The sequence below is a fragment of the Acinonyx jubatus genome, chromosome B1 (assembly GCF_027475565.1).
Source record: "Acinonyx jubatus isolate Ajub_Pintada_27869175 chromosome B1, VMU_Ajub_asm_v1.0, whole genome shotgun sequence".
Taxonomy (NCBI): Eukaryota; Metazoa; Chordata; class Mammalia; order Carnivora; family Felidae; genus Acinonyx; species Acinonyx jubatus.
In genome coordinates, this window is record NC_069382.1 from 2885661 (window position 1) to 2908444 (window position 22784).

Genomic DNA, 22784 nt, shown 5'->3' on the forward strand with positions numbered 1-22784 from the left:
CAGCCTCCTTCTTTTTAAAACACCAGCATTTATAGTCAGCTTATTATATGCTGAGCCTAGGACATATCACCTCACTTAATGGTCATGAGGTATGTTTACATGGTCATGGTCTTACAGCCTGCATATGAACACACATGGATTCTACCGTCGCCTGGGTGGAGGCAGCCGATGAAATTAAGACTTGGTACATCGGATGCCCAGGGTCACTACAGTCCTAAACCACCAGTAGGGATGGCAATGACTTTTAATTTAGTTACAACGCAGCAAATAACTGAATAGCATGTTTCTTTGTTCATATATCCTTTCTCCACATGACTCTGACAATTATTTTTAGGCTGAATAGACTCAACGTCCATATGTAGTGTACCTCGTTTCAAGGTGTGGCCCACAGATCCCTCAGGTGGGTAGTGAGACCTTTTCAGAGGGTATGATATTTTTATATTAGACTGTTTTTATAATAATACTAAAAGATGTATGCTTCTTCCCCATGGGTTGCTATGTCCAGTGATGGTAAAAGAGCAATGGTGAGCAAACCCAATAGTGACCTAACACAAAAGGAAGCGATAGCATCAGGCACGAGACTGAGAAGACTGAGGAGGGGGGGGGAGGGGAGAGGAGGAAAAGGAAGGCCAGCATCACTTAAGAAAGTCCTTGATGAAGCAGGAAAAATGATTACTTTTGATAAATCTTGATCACTGAATACCTATGCATCTGTGGTACATACTGAAGCCTGACATGATCTCGAGGAAAAAGCTCGTTGAAATTGTTCGAATTGTGAGCTGAATCAACTGCTTTATTTTCATGAAACTTATTTGAAAAAATAACTAATAAGCTATTATTGATAGCATTTGAGTATTTCTCAAACATGTTATTTACAGCTCCTTTTTTAAAATTTAAATTCAATTTAGTTAATGTAGAGTGTAGTGCTGGTTTCAGGAGTAAAACTTAGTGATTCATCATTTACATACAATACCCAGTGCTCATCCCGACAAATGCCCTCCTTACGGCCCATCACCCATTTAGCCCATCCCCCAGATGCAAACTGGTGCAGCCACTCTGGAAAATGGTATGAAGGTTCCTCAAAAAGTTAAAAATAGAACTATCCTTTGAACCATCAATTGTATTACTAGGTATTTATTCAAAGGATACAAACATGCTGATTCAAAGGGGCACATGGACCCCAATGTTTACAGCAGCATCATCAACAATAGCCGAACTACAGAGCCCAAGTGTCCATCGACTGAGAAGTGGATACAGTAGTGTGTGTGTGTGTGTGTGTGTGTGTGTGTGTATACATATATACATGTACATGTACATATACATGCCCTGATAAGTGGTATTTTCTTAAATGTTGGCTGCAACTTGGAATATGGAATCATAACAATAAACATTTTATAAGTCTTTATCTTAAAAGCCATTGATCTAGCTATCAGAGGGAGGGAGGGAGACACAGAATCTGAAGAGGGAGAGAGGGAGACACAGAATCCAAAGCATGTATATACACGTGTCCACACACACACACACACACACACACACACACACACACACACTGGAATATTCCTCAGTGATCAAAAAGAATGAAATCTTGGTATTTGCAACTACATGTATGGAACTAGAGCATATTATGCTAAGTAAAGTAAGTCAGAGAAAGACAAATATGATTTCACTCACATGTGTATTTTAAGAGACAAAACAGATGAACATAGGGAAATGAAAGGAAAAATAAAATAACATAAAAACAGAGAAGGAGGCTAACCCAAAAGAGACGCTTCAATATAGAGAACAAACTGAGGGCTACTGAATGAGCCTTTTATTTAAGAAAAATAATTTACAAAATTTGTCAACAATGATAAAATTCAAGTGGTCTAATAGAAATTAGAAATTCTGAAAATTTGTATGTGCCATCATGACCTTGACAGCTTCCCAATGCTTAAATATTTTTCCAATAAGATATAGAGAGATATTAAAATATGCAATGTTTTTGACATTGTGTAGTGAAATGTATCAACATTCGGAAGAACTCAAAACTCAAAGAATCATGATTTGTCAAATGACCAATGCATGATGGTACAAAATCATGGATGAATAAAACATTTCCATATGATAGCTAGATCAGTGGCTTTTAAGACAAAGACATGTAAGATGTTTATTGTTATGATTCCATATTCCAAGTTGCAGCCAACATTTAAGAAAATACCATTTATCAGGGCACCTGGGTGGCTCAGTCGTTAAGCATCTGACTTTGGTTCAGGTCATGATCTCACAGTATGTGGGTTCCAGCCCCGCGTCAGGCTCCGTGGTGACAGTGCGGACGGAGCCTGCTTGGGATTCTCTCTCTCTCTCCCTCTCTCTCTGTCCCTCCCCTGCTCACACTGTCTCTGTCTCTCTCAAAATAACTAAACTTTAAAAAAAATTTTTAAAGAAAATATCCTTTATCAATTTTTATAGTATCACCTATTATATATGTCTATGTATCTTATTGGAAAGATATTTAAGCATTGGAAAACTGTCAAACTCATGGTGGCACATACGAGAAACGGACTCTTAACTGTAGAGAACAAACTGAAGGTTACTGGACGGAAGCATGGGGGAACAGGTTATACAGGTGAAGGGGATGAAGGAGGGCACTTGTGATGAGTGCCGGGTGTTGTCTGGAAGAGATGAATTACTAATTCTACACCTGAAGCAAATATTATACCGTATGTTAACTAACTAGAACTGGAGTAAAAACTTGGAGGAAAACAATAAATATTCATTTGTTATTTTTTTAATATTTTTTAACGTTTATTTATTACTTTCAAGAGACAGAGACAGAGCATGAGCGGGGGAGGGGCAGAGAGAGAGAGGGAGACACAGAATCCAAAGCAGGCTCCAGGCTCTGTGCTGTCAGCACAGAGTCTAAGGCGGGGCTCGAACCCACGAACTGTGAGATGGTGACCTCAGCCGAAGTCAGACGTTTAACCGACTGAGCCACCCAGGTGCCCCAAATATTCATTTATTTTTCAACCATATGTGAGGCAGGATTTTAAAACATATTTTAGCTAAAACAACATAGTGGAACATATTAAATGCAGCAGCAGGTGTATGAACGCATATATAGTGTCACCGTACTCACAAATGTCAGAAGAAGGCTGGAGTGACTAGGATAGACCAAGGCAAAGTGTATTTCAGAGCAAAAAATACTATCCGAGATAAAGAGGGACACTTCCTAACATCAAAGGTATGCATTCATTAAAAAGACAACAAACACATATGTAACTAAAAACACAGCTTCCAAAGACATGTAGCAAAAACTGATGAAACTATAAGAAATAGACAAACCCACAATCATAGCAGGAGATTTCAACCTATTTCTCTCAACAACAGAACAAGTGGCCAGAAAGTCAGTGAGGATACAAAAGACTTGACCAACGCTGTCATCCAACTTGATCTAACAGACCTTCAGGGAACATTTCACCCTACTATGGCAGAACATACACTCTTTCCAGTGCACATAAAATGCTTACCAAGGTGGAGCATACTCTAGGACAGAAAACAATTCTTGGTCAATTTAAAAGGATTTAAGTCATACAAAGTATGTTCTCTGACCACAAAGAACCTGGGGAAATCCCTAGATATTTGGAAACTAAATAGAACACTTTTATATAACCCATGGATTACACAAGTAATCACAAGGGAAAATAGGAAGTATTCTGAACTGCATGAAAAGGAAAACATGCTATTTATACAAGATACAGGTAAATCCATTCTTGGAGTAGAATTTAAAGCACTGAACACCCACATTAGAAAAGAAAAAGGAATCTTAAATCACAGCTTCAATCTTAAGAAACTTCATAATGAAGGGCATATACATCCCACTGTAATCAGAAGAGTGAAAATAATAAAAGACCAGAGCAGAATTCAATGGCACATGAAACAAAACCAATAGAGAAACATCAGTGACACCAAATGTAGATTTTTTTTTGACAAGATCAATAACACTGACATATCACGAGTCAAGTGGGTCTGGTAAAATAGAAAACACAAATTACCAAGGTCAGGAATTGCAATTCTGCCACCACTACTCATTTAAAGGACAATGAGAAAATATTATGAATAACTTTATGGAAATAAATTTGACAACCTGGATAAAAATCTGAAAAATACGTTGAAAGATGCAAACTATCAAAGCTAATACTTACTTAAGCAGGGTAAGAACCTGAACAGGTTTGTATGTAGAAAAAAAGTTGTACTGTAATTTAAAAACTTTTTGTTAGAAAATTGCACCTCCAGATGGCTTCACTGATAAGTCTCTCAAAAACTGAAGAAAGAAATGTTATCAACTCTACACAAATTCTTTCAGGATGTTCCAGAGCACAGAATATTCCCTAACTAATTTGATGAGACCAGCATTACTCTGATAGCAAAATCAAGAAATTACAAGAAAAGACCATAGGCTAATATCTCTCATGAGCATACATGCAAAAATCTAAAACAAAATTAGCAAATCAAAGCCAACAGTATATAAAAAGGATGATACATCACGACCAAATTAATTTATCCCAGAATGCAAGAAAAATCAGTCAATGTAATTAATCATATTAAAAACTAAACAGAAAAGATCATCTCAATAGATCTAGAAAAAGCTTTTCAGAAAATCTATATCCATTCATGATAAGAACCTACAACAAACTACAAATAGAAGGATGCTTTTTCAGCATGATAAAAATAATCTATAAAAACCCTACAGCTAGTATCACTCAATGATGAAAACCAGAATGCCTTCCACCAAAGATCAAGAATAAAGCAAGAATGAGGATGCCTGGCTGGGGGAGAGCATGTGACTCTTGATCTCAAGGTCATGAGTTGGAGCCCCATGATGGGGGTAGAGATTACTAAAAATAAATAAAACATTAAAAACTGAATGAAGCAGGAATGGCTTACCATTTGTATTCAACCTCATAAGATAGGTCCTGGCCGGTTCTTTCAGGCAAGGAAAAGAAACAAAATTCATTCACATTAGAAAGAAAAACAGAAAACTGTTTATTTGTAGTGGTGAGCATCATCTAGAGACCTAGTCCTCTGAAGTGTACAAAAAGCTACTATAACTGGATTATCACAGTTTTTTAATTTTTTTTTTAAAGTTTATTTATTTTTGAGACAGAGAGAGGCAGAGCATGAGCGGGGGAGGGGCAGAGAGAGAGGGAGACACAGAATCGGAAACAGGCTCCAGGCTTGGAGCTGTTAGCACAGGGCCCGACGCGGGGCTCGAACTCATGGACTGTGAGATCATGACCTGAGCCGAAGTCGGACGCTTTCCCGACTGAGCCACCCAGAGGCCCCTGGACTATACAGTTTTGTGCGTGTGCACACACACACACACACACACACACACACACGTCCATAGATGGCAAAAATATTTACATTTGTATTTAGTCCTATAGGAAATTTACTCTTTCAAATCCCTTTCTCTGCTGTTATATTACTCGATTGCCATGAACTTGGAGACATGGAAACAATATAGAGATTCCCCAGGAAACTCAAGATTTGAAAGCGTGAATGTCTCATCTGAGATACGGTAACTCCTTTCCTTCCTTCACTGGTTGTCCCCAAGACACACATAACCCCAGGGGCTAATGTTTACCCCAACGTTGAACCTCTTCTTCAGAAATAAGGCTGTTGTAAGAATGAGCAGAGTAAATACCAGCACATTCATCTACGATGCTCATAAAATGCTCCATTGCTGGGCTTGTGCTGAACCGATACTGGCCCTGGATGTCTCTGAGCTCCTTGTCAACTTTTGGAGATTAAGAAGTTTCTCTGGGGCACCTGGGTGGCTCAGTCGGTTGAGCGTCCGACTTTGGTTCAAGTCATGATCTCACAGTTCGTGAGTTCGAGCCCCGTGTCGGCCTCTGCGCTGACAGCTCAGAGCCTGGAGCCTGCTTCGGATCCTGTGTCTCCCTCTCTCTCCGCCCCTCCCCTGCTCATGTTCTGTCTCTCTCTGTCTCAAAAATAAATAAAAATTTTAAAAAATTAAAAAAGAGAAGAAGTTTCTCTAGTTCCTTTTACCATAGCATACAATTTGAACCTGGCATTGTCAGACAGCATTTAACTCATCATGTTTTAAAACAGAGCTATTCCAAAACAGACCAAGGAAGTTCCCAGATCCCTGCAAAGATTTTCAGGGATGACAGAGTGCTGGATGGACAATCTCCCTCACACGCAAGGGGCACTTGAATAATACCGCGGGTGCCCGTGGGCCAGGCACCATTTCAGTCACTGAGGAAGCCGGAGTGAATAAAACACCATCCCTGCACTGGAGAAGCGTGAGCTGGATGGGAAAACGGACACGTGAACAATAATGAAGAAGAATCGTGGGCGAGCGTGTACAGTTCTCAGGGAGTGAGGCAAGGAGAACATTTTTTCCAGGGTGAAATGGGGAAGGGGCAAGTGGAGGAGGTCACTTTTGAGATAAGGAAGGAATTCAAAACATAAAAAGCTCTACGGATTCCAGCAAGAATGTGTACATTTCGTGTATCTGCTTGCTTTGCAAAAGACAGAATTCCTGGTGCCTTCGGCTGACTGCTATTTTATCTGCTGGTGGAAGCCTGCACCTGTCTCTGCCAGAGAACCCACTGAGAGCGCTCACAGATACCCACAACCAAGCCGTGCTCTGGAGAACTTCCTTGAGCCAAACGGAGGAAGCCAATAATGGGCAGCCAGGGAGGGTGGGTACCGGAGGGGGAGCCAGCTGGTCGATGTGACCCGTCCCCTGAGAGTCCCTGTGGGTTCGGACTGAAGCTCCTCAGCAGCGAGAACCAGCCTGCGTCTTAGCTTTTCACTCTGCCTCCCTTGTTCCCCCCACGGCCCTTCTCCAAAGAGCGCTTTTCCAAACAAACAAACAAAAAAAATCACTTGAAGAAGAATCCTGTCTCAGGCTCTGCTTCAAAGGAACTTGAACTGAAACACCAGCTCCCCTAGCTACACTTAAACTTTATATCTTTAACCTGTAAACCACATGATCTCCCATCCACTTCAAACAAGGCAGACACCGCTAGGAAGTCAAACGCATTTTGTTATCGTGTGTATTTTCTTTGTTTCCTTTTCATGGAAAAAAAAGTATATGTGTCTATAATTATACCAACTTTATTACAGCCAGCCTGTAGACAATTTTATTCTTTCTCTAACCTTTTCAAAATTACTATCGCTACTTGTCTTTTTCACTCATATGTGGAATTTAGGAAACGAAAGAAACAGAGAGACAAAAAAAGAGACTCTTAGAAACCGAGAGAGCTGTTGGTTACCAGAACGGAGCCGGGGGAGTGAGGGGTGAGACAGACAAAAGGGTCAAGAATCCACTCATCTTGAGGACTACTGAGAAATGTGTAACATCAGTGAACTAGTATACTGCACACTTGAAACTAATGCAACACTCTTGTTAACTATACATCAGTAAATAATTAAAATTAAATAAAATTTCCCCAAATGGCCATTGCTACTCCAGCTTCACTGAGGAATATTCCTTCTTCCTTCTCTAGTGGCACAACGACTCTGTTTCAGTTTCCTCTTACTGTGGTAGCCCAAGCTCTCTACACGTATCTTTATTGTTTCCCTGTCAAAAATGGTGACATTTTAAGGGAGGAAAGCACTTTTCCCAACCCCCTTTATTCTTTATTTTGAAGCTTACTCCCAGTATGTGTATCCATCTTGTAAACTGGCAAACATTTCTGGAACTAATGGAAAGGAATTCCAAAATGCAAAGAAATGATATTGTAATCATTATAAATATAAATGGCATTATAATTATAATACACTATTACAATCACCACTACATTAATAATGTCACAACTGGAAAGCAGTCTCTAGCTCATCACGATCCTAGTAAAGTGAATCATAACATTTTCTGAAATAAATTGCATTGACTGCCACTTACATTCATTCATTATTCTAAAAATTGAAAGAAATAATTATGAGGCTATAGTTAAATTTTTGCCCCATGTATTTTTTTAAACATTAACCAAAATGCATTAGAATAGGAGATGGTAATTAATGAAAAACCGGAAAAAAAAAACCCTTGAGACAAATTTTGATTATATTCATTTAGGGTTAACTATTTAATACTTGCTCATATAGTGAAAGGCATCAACTCTACACCACGTGGAAGTTTTAAACACAGTCTGTCTTGGATTTTTACACAGTATGCCTTACATATAGGAGCCCCGTAATAATTGAGAAGTTGTATCTTTAAATCAAAAGGACATCAGAGTTAAGGACAACAAGTTGAAATTACATATATTTTAGAAAATCACATGCTTTTCAAATAACTTCTGTATCTCTTACCTGAAGTCGGAACCTGCTCTTCTTCCATTTTCCGGAATCCCGGGATCTGGACACATGTCAGAGACCAACGCAACGCCTCCTTGACTCACTATAATAGAGAGAAACATTCTTGTAAATTTGGTTAGCTGTTGGGGAAATCCTCAGAGAATAAATTTACGTTAGGCAGGCTTGGTTCTTAGACCATGACTTTAAAAATGCGATTTATTTTAGAATTAAGACATGTTAGATATATTAAAATACATCTTTATTCTTATGTCTGAACAATAAAGACTTCTTATCCAGTGAAAGGATGCCAACATTCTTTAGTCTGAGCCCTTCTTCTATTGACGTGGTCAAAATTTAATTTTAAGAAATACATTTTCTCCTTATGTTCAACTTTACAATAGGTCACAACTAATAGCATGATGGGACAAAAAGAACAGAATGGTAAAATGCCACAGTTTATATAGAAGAAAGCCTTCATCCACTCTCCACAGATGAAGTGAAGACACTAATTATTTGTTAATGCCCAGATGAGACATAATTTAAATAAAATTACCTATTATGTTTAAACATTGAACATGTTTATCATTGGACTAAAAAAAAACGAGTATCATTCTTCTTTTACAAACATGCTGATGTATTTTCTGAATGTGTTCCATGAGGAGCCTTCCTCCTACTGGGATGCTGTACAATCACATAATAGTTTTTAAAGGACGCGCTTGCTTATTGGATAGAGTAGCTGCCACTCCAACACCCACCCCACCCTATCTAAGTTGTCTAATCCAGCCGAGGCAATTCCTTCTTTCTTTCCAGAAATTTGCTCAACAGGGGGCTTGTGACTCAATTCTGTGTAGTGAGACATGAGGGAAAGTCTGGAGCTGTGCCTCTGGGAAGACATTCCAGTGAGCCAACAAAGACCATCTCTGTTTTTATTCTGGATCTTTCTGTGTCTGGATTTCGAATGTGGAATGGTTGGTGCCATATTGCTATGTTCCAAGAATGGAGGGTATATCATAAATGGAGGAGAAAACATATATACCAAGTACCTGGACCCTGGATATCATAGTTGAGACAGAAAATTTGCCAACTCAGGAACCTACCCTACCTTAACATCCTATTGGGTAACTCGTGTTTCCTACAGCTTAAACCCATTTAAATAGATTGTTTCATTACCTATCTATATCTATAATATGTATGTTCAGATCATATTTATATATTTATAATACATATAAAATATTAACTATATATAATAGATTTATATATTTTTTTCTCCAATATATTTTAAGTGATTCCATGAGAAAAAATATATCTAGGTAGACACTGAAATTCTTAAGAATAGCATTAAAACTGTGCATAAAAAATGACAATAATCACAGCAAGATTGTTTTCATTGCTAAGTTAGAATGAAACTGGGATATGGACGTAATCCCTCATTAAGTACAAATCTTACTAAAATATGTTAAATAAATTTATTCTTAGGAAGCACTTCATCATTCCAAAATAATCTTCATTTCTTACAGGTTTTAATTGAGATTTTTAAATCATCTAATACTCATTTTGCAGTGGGGTGTGAGAAATGGATTCACCTCTGAAATCTTCTTTCGTATTTAAATATTTGTTTTTCTCACTATCGTTTAAAAATGATCCAGCAAGAAGGGCAGTGGCATCAGTAAGATGGTGGAACAGGAAGTTGCAGGCCCTCACCCCACCACGGAAACATCAAGCAAAAACCACAGACGAAATAAAATAACTTTGTAGGCACTCTGGATACCAGTCAGAAGTCAACAGCAGTCAAGCCAACGCCCAATGAGGAAAAGCCACATCCATGAGGGCAGGAGAATTCTTGAGGGTTTAACATGCCTTGCTTCGCACCTTCGTTCCTGACCTCATTCGCAAGGGTGGAGAAGCAGAAAGAAGCTTGTTTGCAAATTCTGGCCTGGGGGCTGCGTGAGAGACCGGGTTTGGCTCGCCTGCCTCGGAGGTCAAATGGGGAAAGGCAGCCAGAAGCCACGAAGGCGAAGGCGAAGGCGCAGTGGACTGCTGCATTTGCGAAGTCCGAAGGGGCTGCAGCCACGCAGGTACCTGGGGCCAAGAAGCTACACGGAACATCTAAGATCCCGGAAGCAGCTGGAGTGAGGCTCTTTGCGGTAGTGACATGTCAGAAAGCAGCTGGATGGGGGTCTGGAAAAGCAGAGGCACAGACCCAGACGGCACACATTCCCAGAAGAGACCTGAGAAGACCTCACGTCTTCGTGCCAGGCTAATCCTATGGCTCAGGGGCCCACTAATTTATTCATTTTTGTTTTTCAATTTTTTTAATTTTTATTTTATTTTTGACAGAGAGAGACGGAGCATGAGCAGGGGAGGGTCAGAGACAGAGGGGGACACAGACTCTGAAGCAGGCTCCAGGCTCCGAGCTGCCAGCACAGAGCCCGACGCGGGGCTCGAACTCACGGACCGCGAGATCATGACCTGAGCCAAAGTCGGACGCTCAACCGACTGAGCCACCCAGGGGCCCCTAGGGGCCCACTAATTTATAAAGGTCTTCCACACCATTCTGCAAAAACTGGGAGAGGAAACTGTTTATTTCAGGTGAACATTTTTTCACAAAGATCACAAGTCATACAAAAATAGAAAGATGTGCCCAATTCAAAGGAATGAAATTAATCTCCAGAAACACTCCCTGAAGAAACACATGCATCAGGCTTACCAGATGAAGACTATAACACAACTGTCTTAAACAAGAATTTGAATAATGTCTGAATGCTTCTCACATTTGAGTAAAGATGCAAATATACAAATCCAAGGAGCTAAACACACTCCAAGTAGGATAAAGTCAATGCAACCCACAATGAGACACATACTCAAACTGTCAAGAGACAAAATAAAACAAATCTTGAAAGCAGAAAGAGAAAAGCACCCCATCACAAATAAGATCCCCAATAAAACCATCAGGCTTCTCAGCAGAAACCCCGTGGGACAAAAGACATTACATGAAATATTTAAGGGCTGAAAGAAAAGCTCATGTTAACCGAAAATTCTCTCTCCTGCAAAACCTTCCCCCACAATAAAGGGAAAACTAAGGCATAAACAGACCAAAAGAAAAGCAAACTAAAAAAGCAGAGAGAATTCATTACTAATAGATCGGCCCTATGAGAAACATTAAATGGAGTCCTTCAAATTGAAATGAAAGGGCACTAGACAATAACTCAAAACAAGATGAAAACACAAAAGTTCTCTTGTAAAAGGAATGATAGACAGAAATCTTTTTTAAAAACTCTATTATGTAATTTTGGTTTGAAACTCCATTTTTAAAATTTTCTACATGATTTAAAAGACAAAAGCAGGTTCCACATGAGAGTGAAAACATACCTAACAGAAGACCACAGGGGGAGGGGAAGGGGAAAAAAAAGAGAGGGAGGGAGGCCAACCATAAGAGACTCTTAAAGACTGAGAATAAACTGAGGGTTGATGGGGGGTAGGAGGGAGGGGAGGGTGGGTGATGGGCACTGAGGAGGGCACATGCTGGGATGAGCACTGGGTGCTGTATGGAAACCAATTTGACAATAAATTTCATATTAAAAAAAAGCAAAAGCATAAAAATATTGCAAGTCTGTGTTAATAGATACACAATAAATAGAGATACAATCTGTGACATCAACAGCATGAAGTGGTGGTGAGGGCAGAGTGAAGGAACACAGTTTTGTATGTGGTTGAAGTTAAGTTGGTATCATTCTAAGATTGTCATAATTTTGGGATCTTACGTGTAATCTTCATGGCAACCTCAAAGAAAGTACCTATGGAATATGCACAACAGGAACTGAGATTGGGATCCTAATAGGTCACTACCAAACATCAACTAAACCAAAGGAATATAGTAATAGGAGAAATGAGGGACCAAAAAAAGGCTGCAAGGCATGCAGGAAACAAATAAAACGGTCAAAATAAGCGCCTTCCAATTAATACTTTCTTTTGTTTTTATTTTTGAGAGAGAGAGAGAGAGAACACAAGCGAAGGAGGGGCAGAGAGAGAGAGAGACAGAGAGAGAGACAGAATCCGAAGCAGGCTCCAGGCTCCAAGCTGTCATCACAGAGCCTGACCTGGGGCTCAAACTCACAAACCATGAGATCATGACCTGAGCCGAAGTCGGATGCTTAACTGACTGAGCCACCCAGGCATCCCTCAATCTGTACTTTCTTTACGTGTAATCAGCTCCATGTTTTGGCTGAATTGTGTCCCCTTAAAATTCACAAGTTGAAGCCCTACCCCCAGTCTTTAAGAATGTGGCTGCATTTGGAGAGAGGGTTTTTGAAGAGGTAAGTTACAATAAGGTCATTAGGGTGGCCCTATTACATTATGAGTGGTGACCCCATAAGTAGAGGATTAGGACACAGACACCCACAGACGGACGACCTTGCAAAGACACGGGGAGAACACAGCCACCGACAAGTCAAGGAAAGGATCCTCGGAAGAACCGCCCCACCACCACCGTCATCTTGAACGTCTAGCCTCCAGAACGGTGAGGCAATCCATTTCTGTTGGCTTAGTCACTCAATTTGTGGTACTCTTTTATGGCAGCTCCTGCTGACTAATATATTCCCCATCAAAAGACGCAGACTGGCAGAAAGGATAAACCAAAACAAACCAGGATACAACTATGTGCTGTCTACGAGAGATTCACTTTACATCCAAGGACACACAGCAGCTGGGAGCGAAGGGCTGTCTAATTCACAAGGCCAGGAGGTAGAACAAGCTCCAGGAGAACGGCCTGGGGAATTTTTCTTTCACATGTACAGAGTTTCAGGAGGGAAGATGAAATGTTTCTGGAGGTCTGGTGATCTGGAGGTCATCATGGTGGTGATGGATGGACAACAATGCGAATGTACGCAATGCCACAAAACTGTACACCTAACAATGGTTAAAATGGTAAATTTTATGTTCTGTGTATCTTACCACTGGGTGTGTATGTGTGTGTATTCCAGCAAGTTATAAATCTGTGACCTATCAGCACACCAACTTCTATCAGTCTGACGGTTCTAGAGTAGCCCCCTTTATCCACGTTTCACTTTCTATGGTGCCAGTTACCCGGGCCCACCATGGTCCAGAAGCAGATGATCTAAAGCCTCAAGCTATGTCACAACACCTGTGACACTCGCCTCATTTCATCTGATCAGAAAGGCATTTTATCATCGTCACATCATCACAAGAACGGTAAATACAGGACAGTAGGATATTTTGGGGGAGAGAGAGAGACATTCATTCACATAGCTTTTATTACAGTATATTGTTATAACTGTTCTATTTTATCAGTAGTAATTGTTGTTAGTCTATTACTGTGCCTAATTTATAAAATTAGACTTTACCATTGCTATGTACGTTTAGGAGGTAACATAGCATATATGGGGTTCGGCACCGATCATGATTTCAGACATTAACTGGGAGTGTGAGAATGTATCCCTTACAGAGAAGGGGGACTGACTTCACTACTTTTATCTTCAGCCCATGGCTTCAGAGTCTATATCATGTGCTAGGGCAGAGTCCCCAGGCAGGAGGCAGCGGTCTACTAATAAGTCTCTCAAAGAGACTCTAGTTTTAATAATCTCAAACTTCAGTGCAGAGTATTATTTGCACCATGTTTTTTTTTCTGTCATCATCACTTAGAAACATCTTATATACCCCAGAGCACAATGGTCATTGCTGTGTCATATGAAAATAGCTCATTAAGGTAAATGGCCATCACTGTTTTTATCAGAACTGGTCTGCTTTAGTGTGGCTCTTATTTCACTATTCTAGAATAACAGACTGCTCTAAAACGTAACATAAACACTTAAAAGAGGTCTACTTCTATCTCCTCTTTTTCTGTTTTTCTCCCGTGGAGTAGTAATAAAAAGAAATGAGAGAAATTGGAAGTACCCATCCAAGTCAGATCAAAACACTCTGGGTCTTTTTAAAGATAATGTCAAAGTCACTTATTTATTCAAGAAAGGTTACTTACTTGGAATTCTGTGAGAGCACAGAATAAATTAGACAAGCCCGAATGGTTTGCAGATGGCAGAAGATAACAGAAAAGTGACGAGGGACTAAATGTAAAATATGGCTGATTTCCCGAAACAAAGATAGGTTTTTAATGGGATAACGACGGCAAAGACACGGTGACAAACAGGTTATGTACAAGTAAACAATAAGCTCCATAAATCCCAACTACCTACCCATCAACATCATGACCAATTAATTTCTCGAAAAACTGAAGCTTTAAAGCTGGAAAGAGTCATGGAGCTCAATCTGCTTCAAGCAGGTTCCCCAGTGCCTTGGAGACACATTTTCAAAAGAGAGGAATTACTTGGTTTAATATCATTTTAACTCTAATTTTGTTGAATTACATCTTTTCAAATCTCCTGGGACACATGCCACAGATATTAATAAATATATTAAACTTTAGTCAAAACCTTGGAGATAAAAATCAAAACTGGAAATATCCAATGGGTAGACTCATCACCCATCATTAACTAATACCAAAGCAAGATGTAAAATTATGCAAATGGATGAACAGATACAAATTAGGCAGTTTGTAAAAGACTTCTAATGAATTTTGATTTAAAATGTGTAAATTATATTAATGTATATATACTTAAATGCCTTTTTCAAAGTATCTCGGTTCACAATATGAAGACTCCTATGAAGTATGTTCAGTAAGAGGAAGATGCTTTACCATATTATCCTGCTCTTTGAGGACATGCCTTGTGACTGTCAATTAAAATTCAACATGAATTATTTGCAGCAAGCTATACAGTGAGACCAGTGCTATAGAGATAAAAGTAACTAATACAAAAGAAATATAAACAACTACCTCTATTATTAAAGAAAACAGAGACAAATAACTCAGTGGAGACAAGAATTACAATTACTGAAATAGAAACAAGCAGAAAGAAAACACTAAGAATAATAATGATGAGGATGATTTAAATTTAAATCTGGAACTTAATTAAATTTAAATCTGGAATTTAATTAAATTTAATAATTTAAATTTAAAGCTAGAAACTCCAGCTGTCATTTACACACACACACACATAGAGCTCGTGCGCATGAGCAGAGGAGAGGGGCAGAGTGACAGAAAGAGAGACTCTTAAACAGGCTCCACGCTGAGCATAGGCTTAAACCCAACAGGGAGCTCAGTCTCATGACCCTGGGATCATGACCTGAGCCAAAATCAAGACTAGGATGCTTCACCGACTGAGCTACCCAGGTTCCCCTACAGAGTTCTTTAGACTGAATCCATACAGCCGTTCCATGAGGTGATAATATTAAACCCATTTTATAGGAAAGAAAACTGGGGCCAGAGTTGGGACCTGATAGATTCCAGAATCCAGGTTCTTTTCCCTACACTTCCTGCAATAAGTTACTGAGACATCGTATGTTTAAGGGCTCTGTAACTTAAACCAAGGCCTTTAAAAAATAATGTTAAAAGATTCTTCATAATAAAATTCCATTTCTAATGAAAAGATACCAAGCACCAAAAGGTGGAGTAAGAAAGGTGTTTTCATTTATACTCCCAATCTAACATACATATGTGGAGCCATATGCTTTGAGCCATGAGGCTTTAGCTCCAATATCATCTGGTGGCAATCTTCCTGCAGTAAAAAGACCAGACTCACTTTCCATGCGAGGCCCTAAACCACCTCCAGAGCACAAGAGCTACGGATTGGCTTGAAGATTCAAATGTTCGTGTAAGGTGCCATCTTTTGAGTTAAAATTTAGTTTGTATGCCTTTGGAATAAACAGTCCAAAATAAGAGCCACTTAAAGAAAATCCGACTTTTTAGTGACATTGCTCCTATGATCTATTATAACACATTTTTATTTTTGATACTTATTTCCATATGTTTCAGATGGATCAATTTTGAGACTAATTCTAACCATTTTACACCTTCAGAGAGGTGACATGGTTTTAGTTCCGTAACAACAAAATATGTTGTTTTACAGAACATATTCTGGTTGAAATTCCTTGGTAGCAATATTTCCCTCTGTCAATGACCTTTCGATGATACACACCCCATGCCATGCATGTGTGTTTGGGGGGTACTGTAAACTTCAGACTTTCCTGCCCTAAATCAGTGTGGAACAAGTCAACACTGACATTTGTTCCTTCCACATTTAACAGGCTCGGTATTTCTTTACTGAAATGCAAAGCAATGCCTACTTTCTAATGCATTTCCTCTTTTTGATTTGCAAATTTTATCTTGGCAAGAATAAAACTTATTCCTGTTGTTTCTTCCTAAAACAAAACGAAACAAAACACTAAACCACTAACTTAACTAAATGTAAACCTCCACAACATTTTGCTATTGTACTAATTTCTTTCATTTAGCTCTAACAGGATTATTCTTACTTTGTTGGGTATCACATGGGATACTTCCACATGCATACCAGAATTAAAGGTAACTTTTCTCTGTTTCTGATGAACATTTATAGTCTTTGCCAGCAGTTGGTTCGATCCCAGAACAGTACACAAATACTGACAAGTAAAACACAAATTGATGATATTTGAATGAAGAAGTCTTATCACCAGCGCAATACTAGGGTCTGAAAGGGAGGGTTGGCACAGAAGTAACTTATCAACACATCTTGCTTCGATCTGTACTTTTTGGGACCTCAGATTAAATCATCAAGGAAACACCTCTTATGCAACAGAATTACAGAACATGAACCCCTTGTGTGAGCTATATTTGTCAAATGCTTCCTTTAATATAATGCCAGACATTTTGTCTGGACTCTCTCTCTTTTCTCACTGCATTAATTTGCCGACTTTTAAAACACTAGTAATCGAATGCCCACTATCATGACTTTTAGATCTAAGTTTGCCATGTTCTTATTTCCAGTTCTATTGCCTATTCCTAAATCAAGCTCTTAGCTTACAGCAACTTATTTTTCAAAGGGATTTTAGGGGCACCTGTGTGGCTCAGTCAGTCAAGCATCCAACTCTCGATTTTGGCTCAGGCCATGATCTTGCAGTTCATGGGATCGAGCCCTGCATCCGGGCTCTGACAGTGCTGACAGAGCTAAGCCTGACGGGGATTCTCTCTCTCCCCCTCTCTCTGCCCCTCCCCCACACACACTCTCTTTCTCTCTCTCAAAATAAACAAGTAAACATTTAAAAATAAAATATAGTTTAGCTTCTTACGTAATAAAATATTATATAGTAATAAAAACATTATCGAGGAACTTTCAAAAATGTTAATGGTTCTCAACCGCACAACAAATAAGGATGATTTGGCTGTCACTGAAAACCTCCCGTCTTTCTAACATTATTCAAACACTATCTGCAGCGATCTTATGGTCCAGGTCATTTTAAACACTCCAAATTCTCTCACTATTAAGACTTATTTTTTTCTTTAACATTGCCTCTTCTAGATTGTTTTTCTGCCAGAGGAGAAAACAAGAAGTTCTTAGAAGAGCTATGATATGAGTAATTACCCTCCCATCTGCTAAAATTACTATGGCAGCAAATGTTCAAAGTGGGAGTACTTTCCTTATGTATCTTCAAATTAAACCAAGATATTTATTCGGTACTCAAATAAAATGAAAAATAAGAATATGCTAGTATAAAACCAGTCTCAATGACCTCTGCAAAATCAGCAGCATGGAAATTTATGCCACAGCCTACAGGCCTGACTCCTCCCATCTTCCGGCACGTTCACTTGGATGTACATTGGCAGGCACCAGAGATGTCTCTGTGCACCTGTCCTGGTTCCCACAGATGCAGGGTGACCATCACTCAGGGACGAAGCAGCCTCAGCTTGAGGTCTTATAGCCTGTAACTTCTGCTTCAGTCTCCTGCAAATTCAAGGACGCTGGACTTAGGATTCTTGAAAATGTTTAGGGCTTCTCAAAGATATGTCACAGGGCACCTAATTATACATGGTCTTCTAACAGTAAAACCAACATCTGACGAGGCCAGTTTATGGTACTTTGCATAGGATGTGTGTTACTTTGCATAAACTTCAGATATGAGAAGAAAGGCGAAAAGTCTCAAAGTGAGTGTATACTATAATTGATTCAGGCATATATATATATATATATATACACATATATATATATATATACATACACACACACACATACACACATATATATATACATGAAATTATTGTAAATTTATATTACAATACACATATTTTGATACTTCATATGAAAGATAATTTATCTACATCATAAAAGTTTAGTTGTTAATTTTTACATCTCAAAATAAAAAATAGATATCTGAGTGATGAGTACCCATAGACAATTTCTTTCTCAGATAGTTTGTAAGTGATTTCAGAAATTTATATTTAAAGGCATTCTGACTAACACAGTAAATGTAACTTCTATAAACGCGTTTCATATACTTGACGTATATATTTATCACTTACAAATGTATTTCACATGTATTCATATACGATATTAAATAACTTAAATTTTACATTAAATAGATATATTCAGATATATATTTATAACTATATATTTGCTTATATAAAATAGCTTTAAATGTATAATATTAATAAACCAGTGCTATTAATACAAATGGTTTGTACACCACACATACTTTTATAATATACATTTATTAATATTTGTTTACAGTAATACTATATAATAAGAGACAGACTAAAACTATTTTAAGATGGCAGAAATGTTAAGTTCTCTGAGAATTTATGTGATACACATAGTTTAACATTATAATGATGTATCAATAATGTATGTATTAATGTATCAATAAATCAAATTGCTTGGTCACTCTGAAAACTCTCCTTATCTCAGCATATCCGTATGGGTAATTTCACTCTGTACATTATTCAGATGTTCTGCAAACGTGTAATCCAGAGGAATGCAATTTTTGACTATCATAAAGTACATTTCTTACAGCATGGTGATGGTCATTTTGAAAATCCAAAGGTGTAAATACGTGGGAAAAATAATAATCTCCACTCAATGATATAGTATGTGTATAATGTCTCCATTTTTCAAGTTATGAATTATTAAGTTATATGTATTTAAAGTAATAATGGCCTATCACCTCTGGTCATGAGTTCTTAGATCTTAAAAACCAGTGAAAAAACTTTGTAGGATACTTGTAGTCTGGCTACGATTTTTTCCTTCCATGGTCTCAACTGCACATATCAATAAGTTATAGACATGTAAATATGAAAAGGGTAAGAATCTAGTATTAATATTCTAATATTATTAAATATAAATACTAATAAATAATATATTATTAATAAATGTATTCCAACAACAATACATAAAATTTAATTTGTGTAAGGAAAGGGATCATAGCAAGGAGAAGAATCAAAGCATGTGATGTACTGTGGCAGGTACTTTTATACGTTACATAATTCAATCCTCACAAAATCTCTGCAAGGAAGTTACTACATTTGACAAAGAGGAAAGTGGGGTTGGGAGAGTAGTTAGTATATCCTATTTGTTCAGCTGATACATGTATCAGAGTTTTTGCTTTCAAGACCTACATTGTTCTTACTACATTAATTCATTTTTTTTATATACTTGGCTAAGGAGGGTGTTTTGAGGAGATAATATTCATTTATGGACAAAGGTTTTTATTTTTTATGTTTTTTAAAAATTTGTTTAATTAAAAGAAAATTTTTAACGTTTTTTGAGAGACAGAGCATGGGCAGGAGAGGGGCAGAGAGAGACAGAGAGACAGAGAATCTGAAGCAGGCTTCAGGCTCTGAGCTGTCAGCTCAGAGCCTGCCGTGGGGCTCAAACTCAGGAACCATGAAATCATGACCTGAGCCAAAGTTGGATGCTTAACTGACTAAACCACCCAGGTGCCCCCTTTCATCAGTGTTATATAGTTTTCAGAGTACAGGTCTTTAACCTCTTTGGGTTGGGTTTCTTCATAGATATTTTATTACTTATGGTACAATTATAAATGGGATTATTTAAATTTCTCTTTCTGCTGTTTCATTATTGGTATACAGAAATGCAACAGATTTCCATATGTTGATTTTGTATCCTGCAACTTTACTGAATTCATTTATCAGGAAAAAATTCTTTATGTATGTATGTATTAGATAGAGAGGGAGAGCAGGGGAGGGGCACAGGGAGGGAGAGAGAGAATCCTTAGCAGGCCCCATGCTGTCAGCACAGAGCCCAATGCAGGGCTCAAACCCACAAACCATGAGATCGTGACCTGAGCTGAAGTCCCAGATGATTAAACAACTGAGCCACCCAGGTGCTCCTATGGACAAAGGTTTTTAAAAATGAACATAACTTATGTGCACTTCACAAATACTTGACCTTATAAACATTATACTTCCAGTATTAATACCCATGTAAATAACTCTAAATATCTTTAACATAAAAATCAGATCATATATACTTTATATATTAAATATATATTCCAGTGTTTATTTTCAGAGAGAGTGAGAGAGAGAGAAAGAGAGAGAGAGAGAGAGAGAGCAAGTGGGGAAGGGTCAGAGAGAGAGGGAGAGAATCCCAAGCAGGCTCCACACTGTCAGCGCAGAGCTGGACACAGAGTCCGATCCCACAACCCTGGGATCGTGACCCGAGCTGAAATCAAGAGTCGGACACTTAGTCAACCGAGCCCCCAAGGCACCCCAAGAGCAGATCATAAAACAGAGTATGTGGCGTAGTTTTGTTTTTATGGAAACAAAATAGAAAAAAGAGTGTACGAGTTGATGGATGTACTCCCTTAATACCTAACCTTCGTTTGCTGACTTGTAAACCTCTCTAGTCATGAAATGTCTACCCTTATAATTTTAATAATTATTTTAAGTTGTACAGGTAACTTGTAAATGTTGGCTGTATGTATTTATATAGTTGCATTATCGTATAATGAAAATAGGTTCTTTCTTTAAAGAGAGAAAGACATGGGGTGCGTGGGTGGCTCAGTCGGTTAAGCGTCTGACTTCGGCTCTGGTCATGATCTAGCGGTTCGTGAGTTTGAGCCCCACATTGGGCTGTGTGCTGACAGCTGGGAGCCTGGAGCCTGCTTAGGATTCTGTGTCTCCCTCTCTCTCTGGCCCTTCCCCTCTCGAGCTCTGTCTCTGTCTCTCTCTCTCTCTCTCTCTCAAAAATAAATAAACATTAAAATAATTTTTAAAAAAATAAATAGAGAAAGATGCATGTAAAAATGAAGCAGAGATCTGCCTCTCCATGTCTTCTAGACCACGCACCTTTCTCTGGGGGACTTAAAGCCATGAACTTACTTGCCTTCCTTGTCAGGTAATGCTTCCACAGACACAACTCACAGATTTGAATTTAAAATAATTTATCTGGACCTATAACATTTACTTTTTTGAGAAATTTAGCTTCGATGTATAAAAGATAGGAGACAGTTAGTGATGAAGGTTCTCATTGGAAGAATGCCATTCGGTAGGCAGCATGCATTAGGTTTCATCACAAGTTCAGGTATAATAGGAGGCAGATGGGAAAAAAATATCAATACCTCAGTAATTATACATTGTCCCTTATAAGTATTTCCTACCTAAAGAGCTAGGCAGTGGTGAGTTTTTAAAAATGCAGTGTTGGGGCGCCTGGGTGGCGCAGTCGGTTAAGCGTCCGACTTCAGCCAGGTCACGATCTCGCGGTCCGGGAGTTCGAGCCCCGCGTCAGGCTCTGGGCTGATGGCTCGGAGACTGGAGCCTGTTTCCGATTCTGTGTCCCCCTCTCTCTCTGCCCCTCCCCCGTTCATGCTCTGTCTCTCTCTGTCCCAAATATAAATAAACGTTGAAAAAAAATTAAAAAAAAAAATGCAGTGTTTCAGCAGCCCTCTCCTGCCACTTTGGTGAAGCCAGAAGTCCCCGGGGGTGCAGAGAAGGTCCGCTTTTGTTCAGCGGAAGCTGAGGGAGGCATCCAAATGCAGGGAGGCAGACATACACCCACTTGGTGGAGCTGAGCAGAGCAGCATTGCACCAAGAAGCCTACAGGCCCTGGTACATCACATCTTAGTAGGTAAGAGCAACACCAAGAAATTAACTAGCCCCTGGAAAAGATACATGTTTCTGGCTTTCTACTTTTAGTACAAGAATATTCTTTCCCTTAAGTGTATCTGGTAACCAAAGGAATCTAAGATTTTTTTAAGTTATTAAAAATAAAGGTGGCCCAAATCCTGAACCGTGACATCGTTAAATGCTGGCAAGGCTATGGAGGAGCGGGGAGTCTCAGTACCGGTGGGAAGGCAAGATGGTAAGACCACTTTGGACGGCAGTTTGGTGGTTTCTTACAAAACTAAACACGTTCTTACCACGTGATCCAGACACCACACGCTTTGGTATTTACCCCCAAAGAGTTGAAGACTTACAAAACCCTGCACATGAATGTTTGCAGCAGCTTTATGGATCATTGTAAAACTCAGAAGCAACTAAGATATCCTTTCTTAGGTGAATTGATACATTGTAGTACATTCAGACAATGGAAAACTTTTCAGTGATAAAAAGAAGTTAAAGTCATGAAAAGACATGGAAGAAT

The 22784-nt window shown here is 38.8% G+C and overlaps 1 protein-coding gene across 3 annotated transcripts in view; it reads right to left on the minus strand.

Moving 5' to 3' along the window:
• Positions 1 to 22784, minus strand: part of CSMD1 (CUB and Sushi multiple domains 1) — a 1996605-nt gene that overhangs the window by 576345 nt on the left and 1397476 nt on the right. For all 3 annotated transcript variants that reach the window (XM_027049973.2, XM_027049974.2, XM_053217751.1), the window contains one exon: positions 8320 to 8407. In XM_027049973.2, the coding sequence (XP_026905774.1) occupies positions 8320 to 8407 (88 nt within the window). The remainder of the gene's footprint in view (positions 1 to 8319; positions 8408 to 22784) is intronic.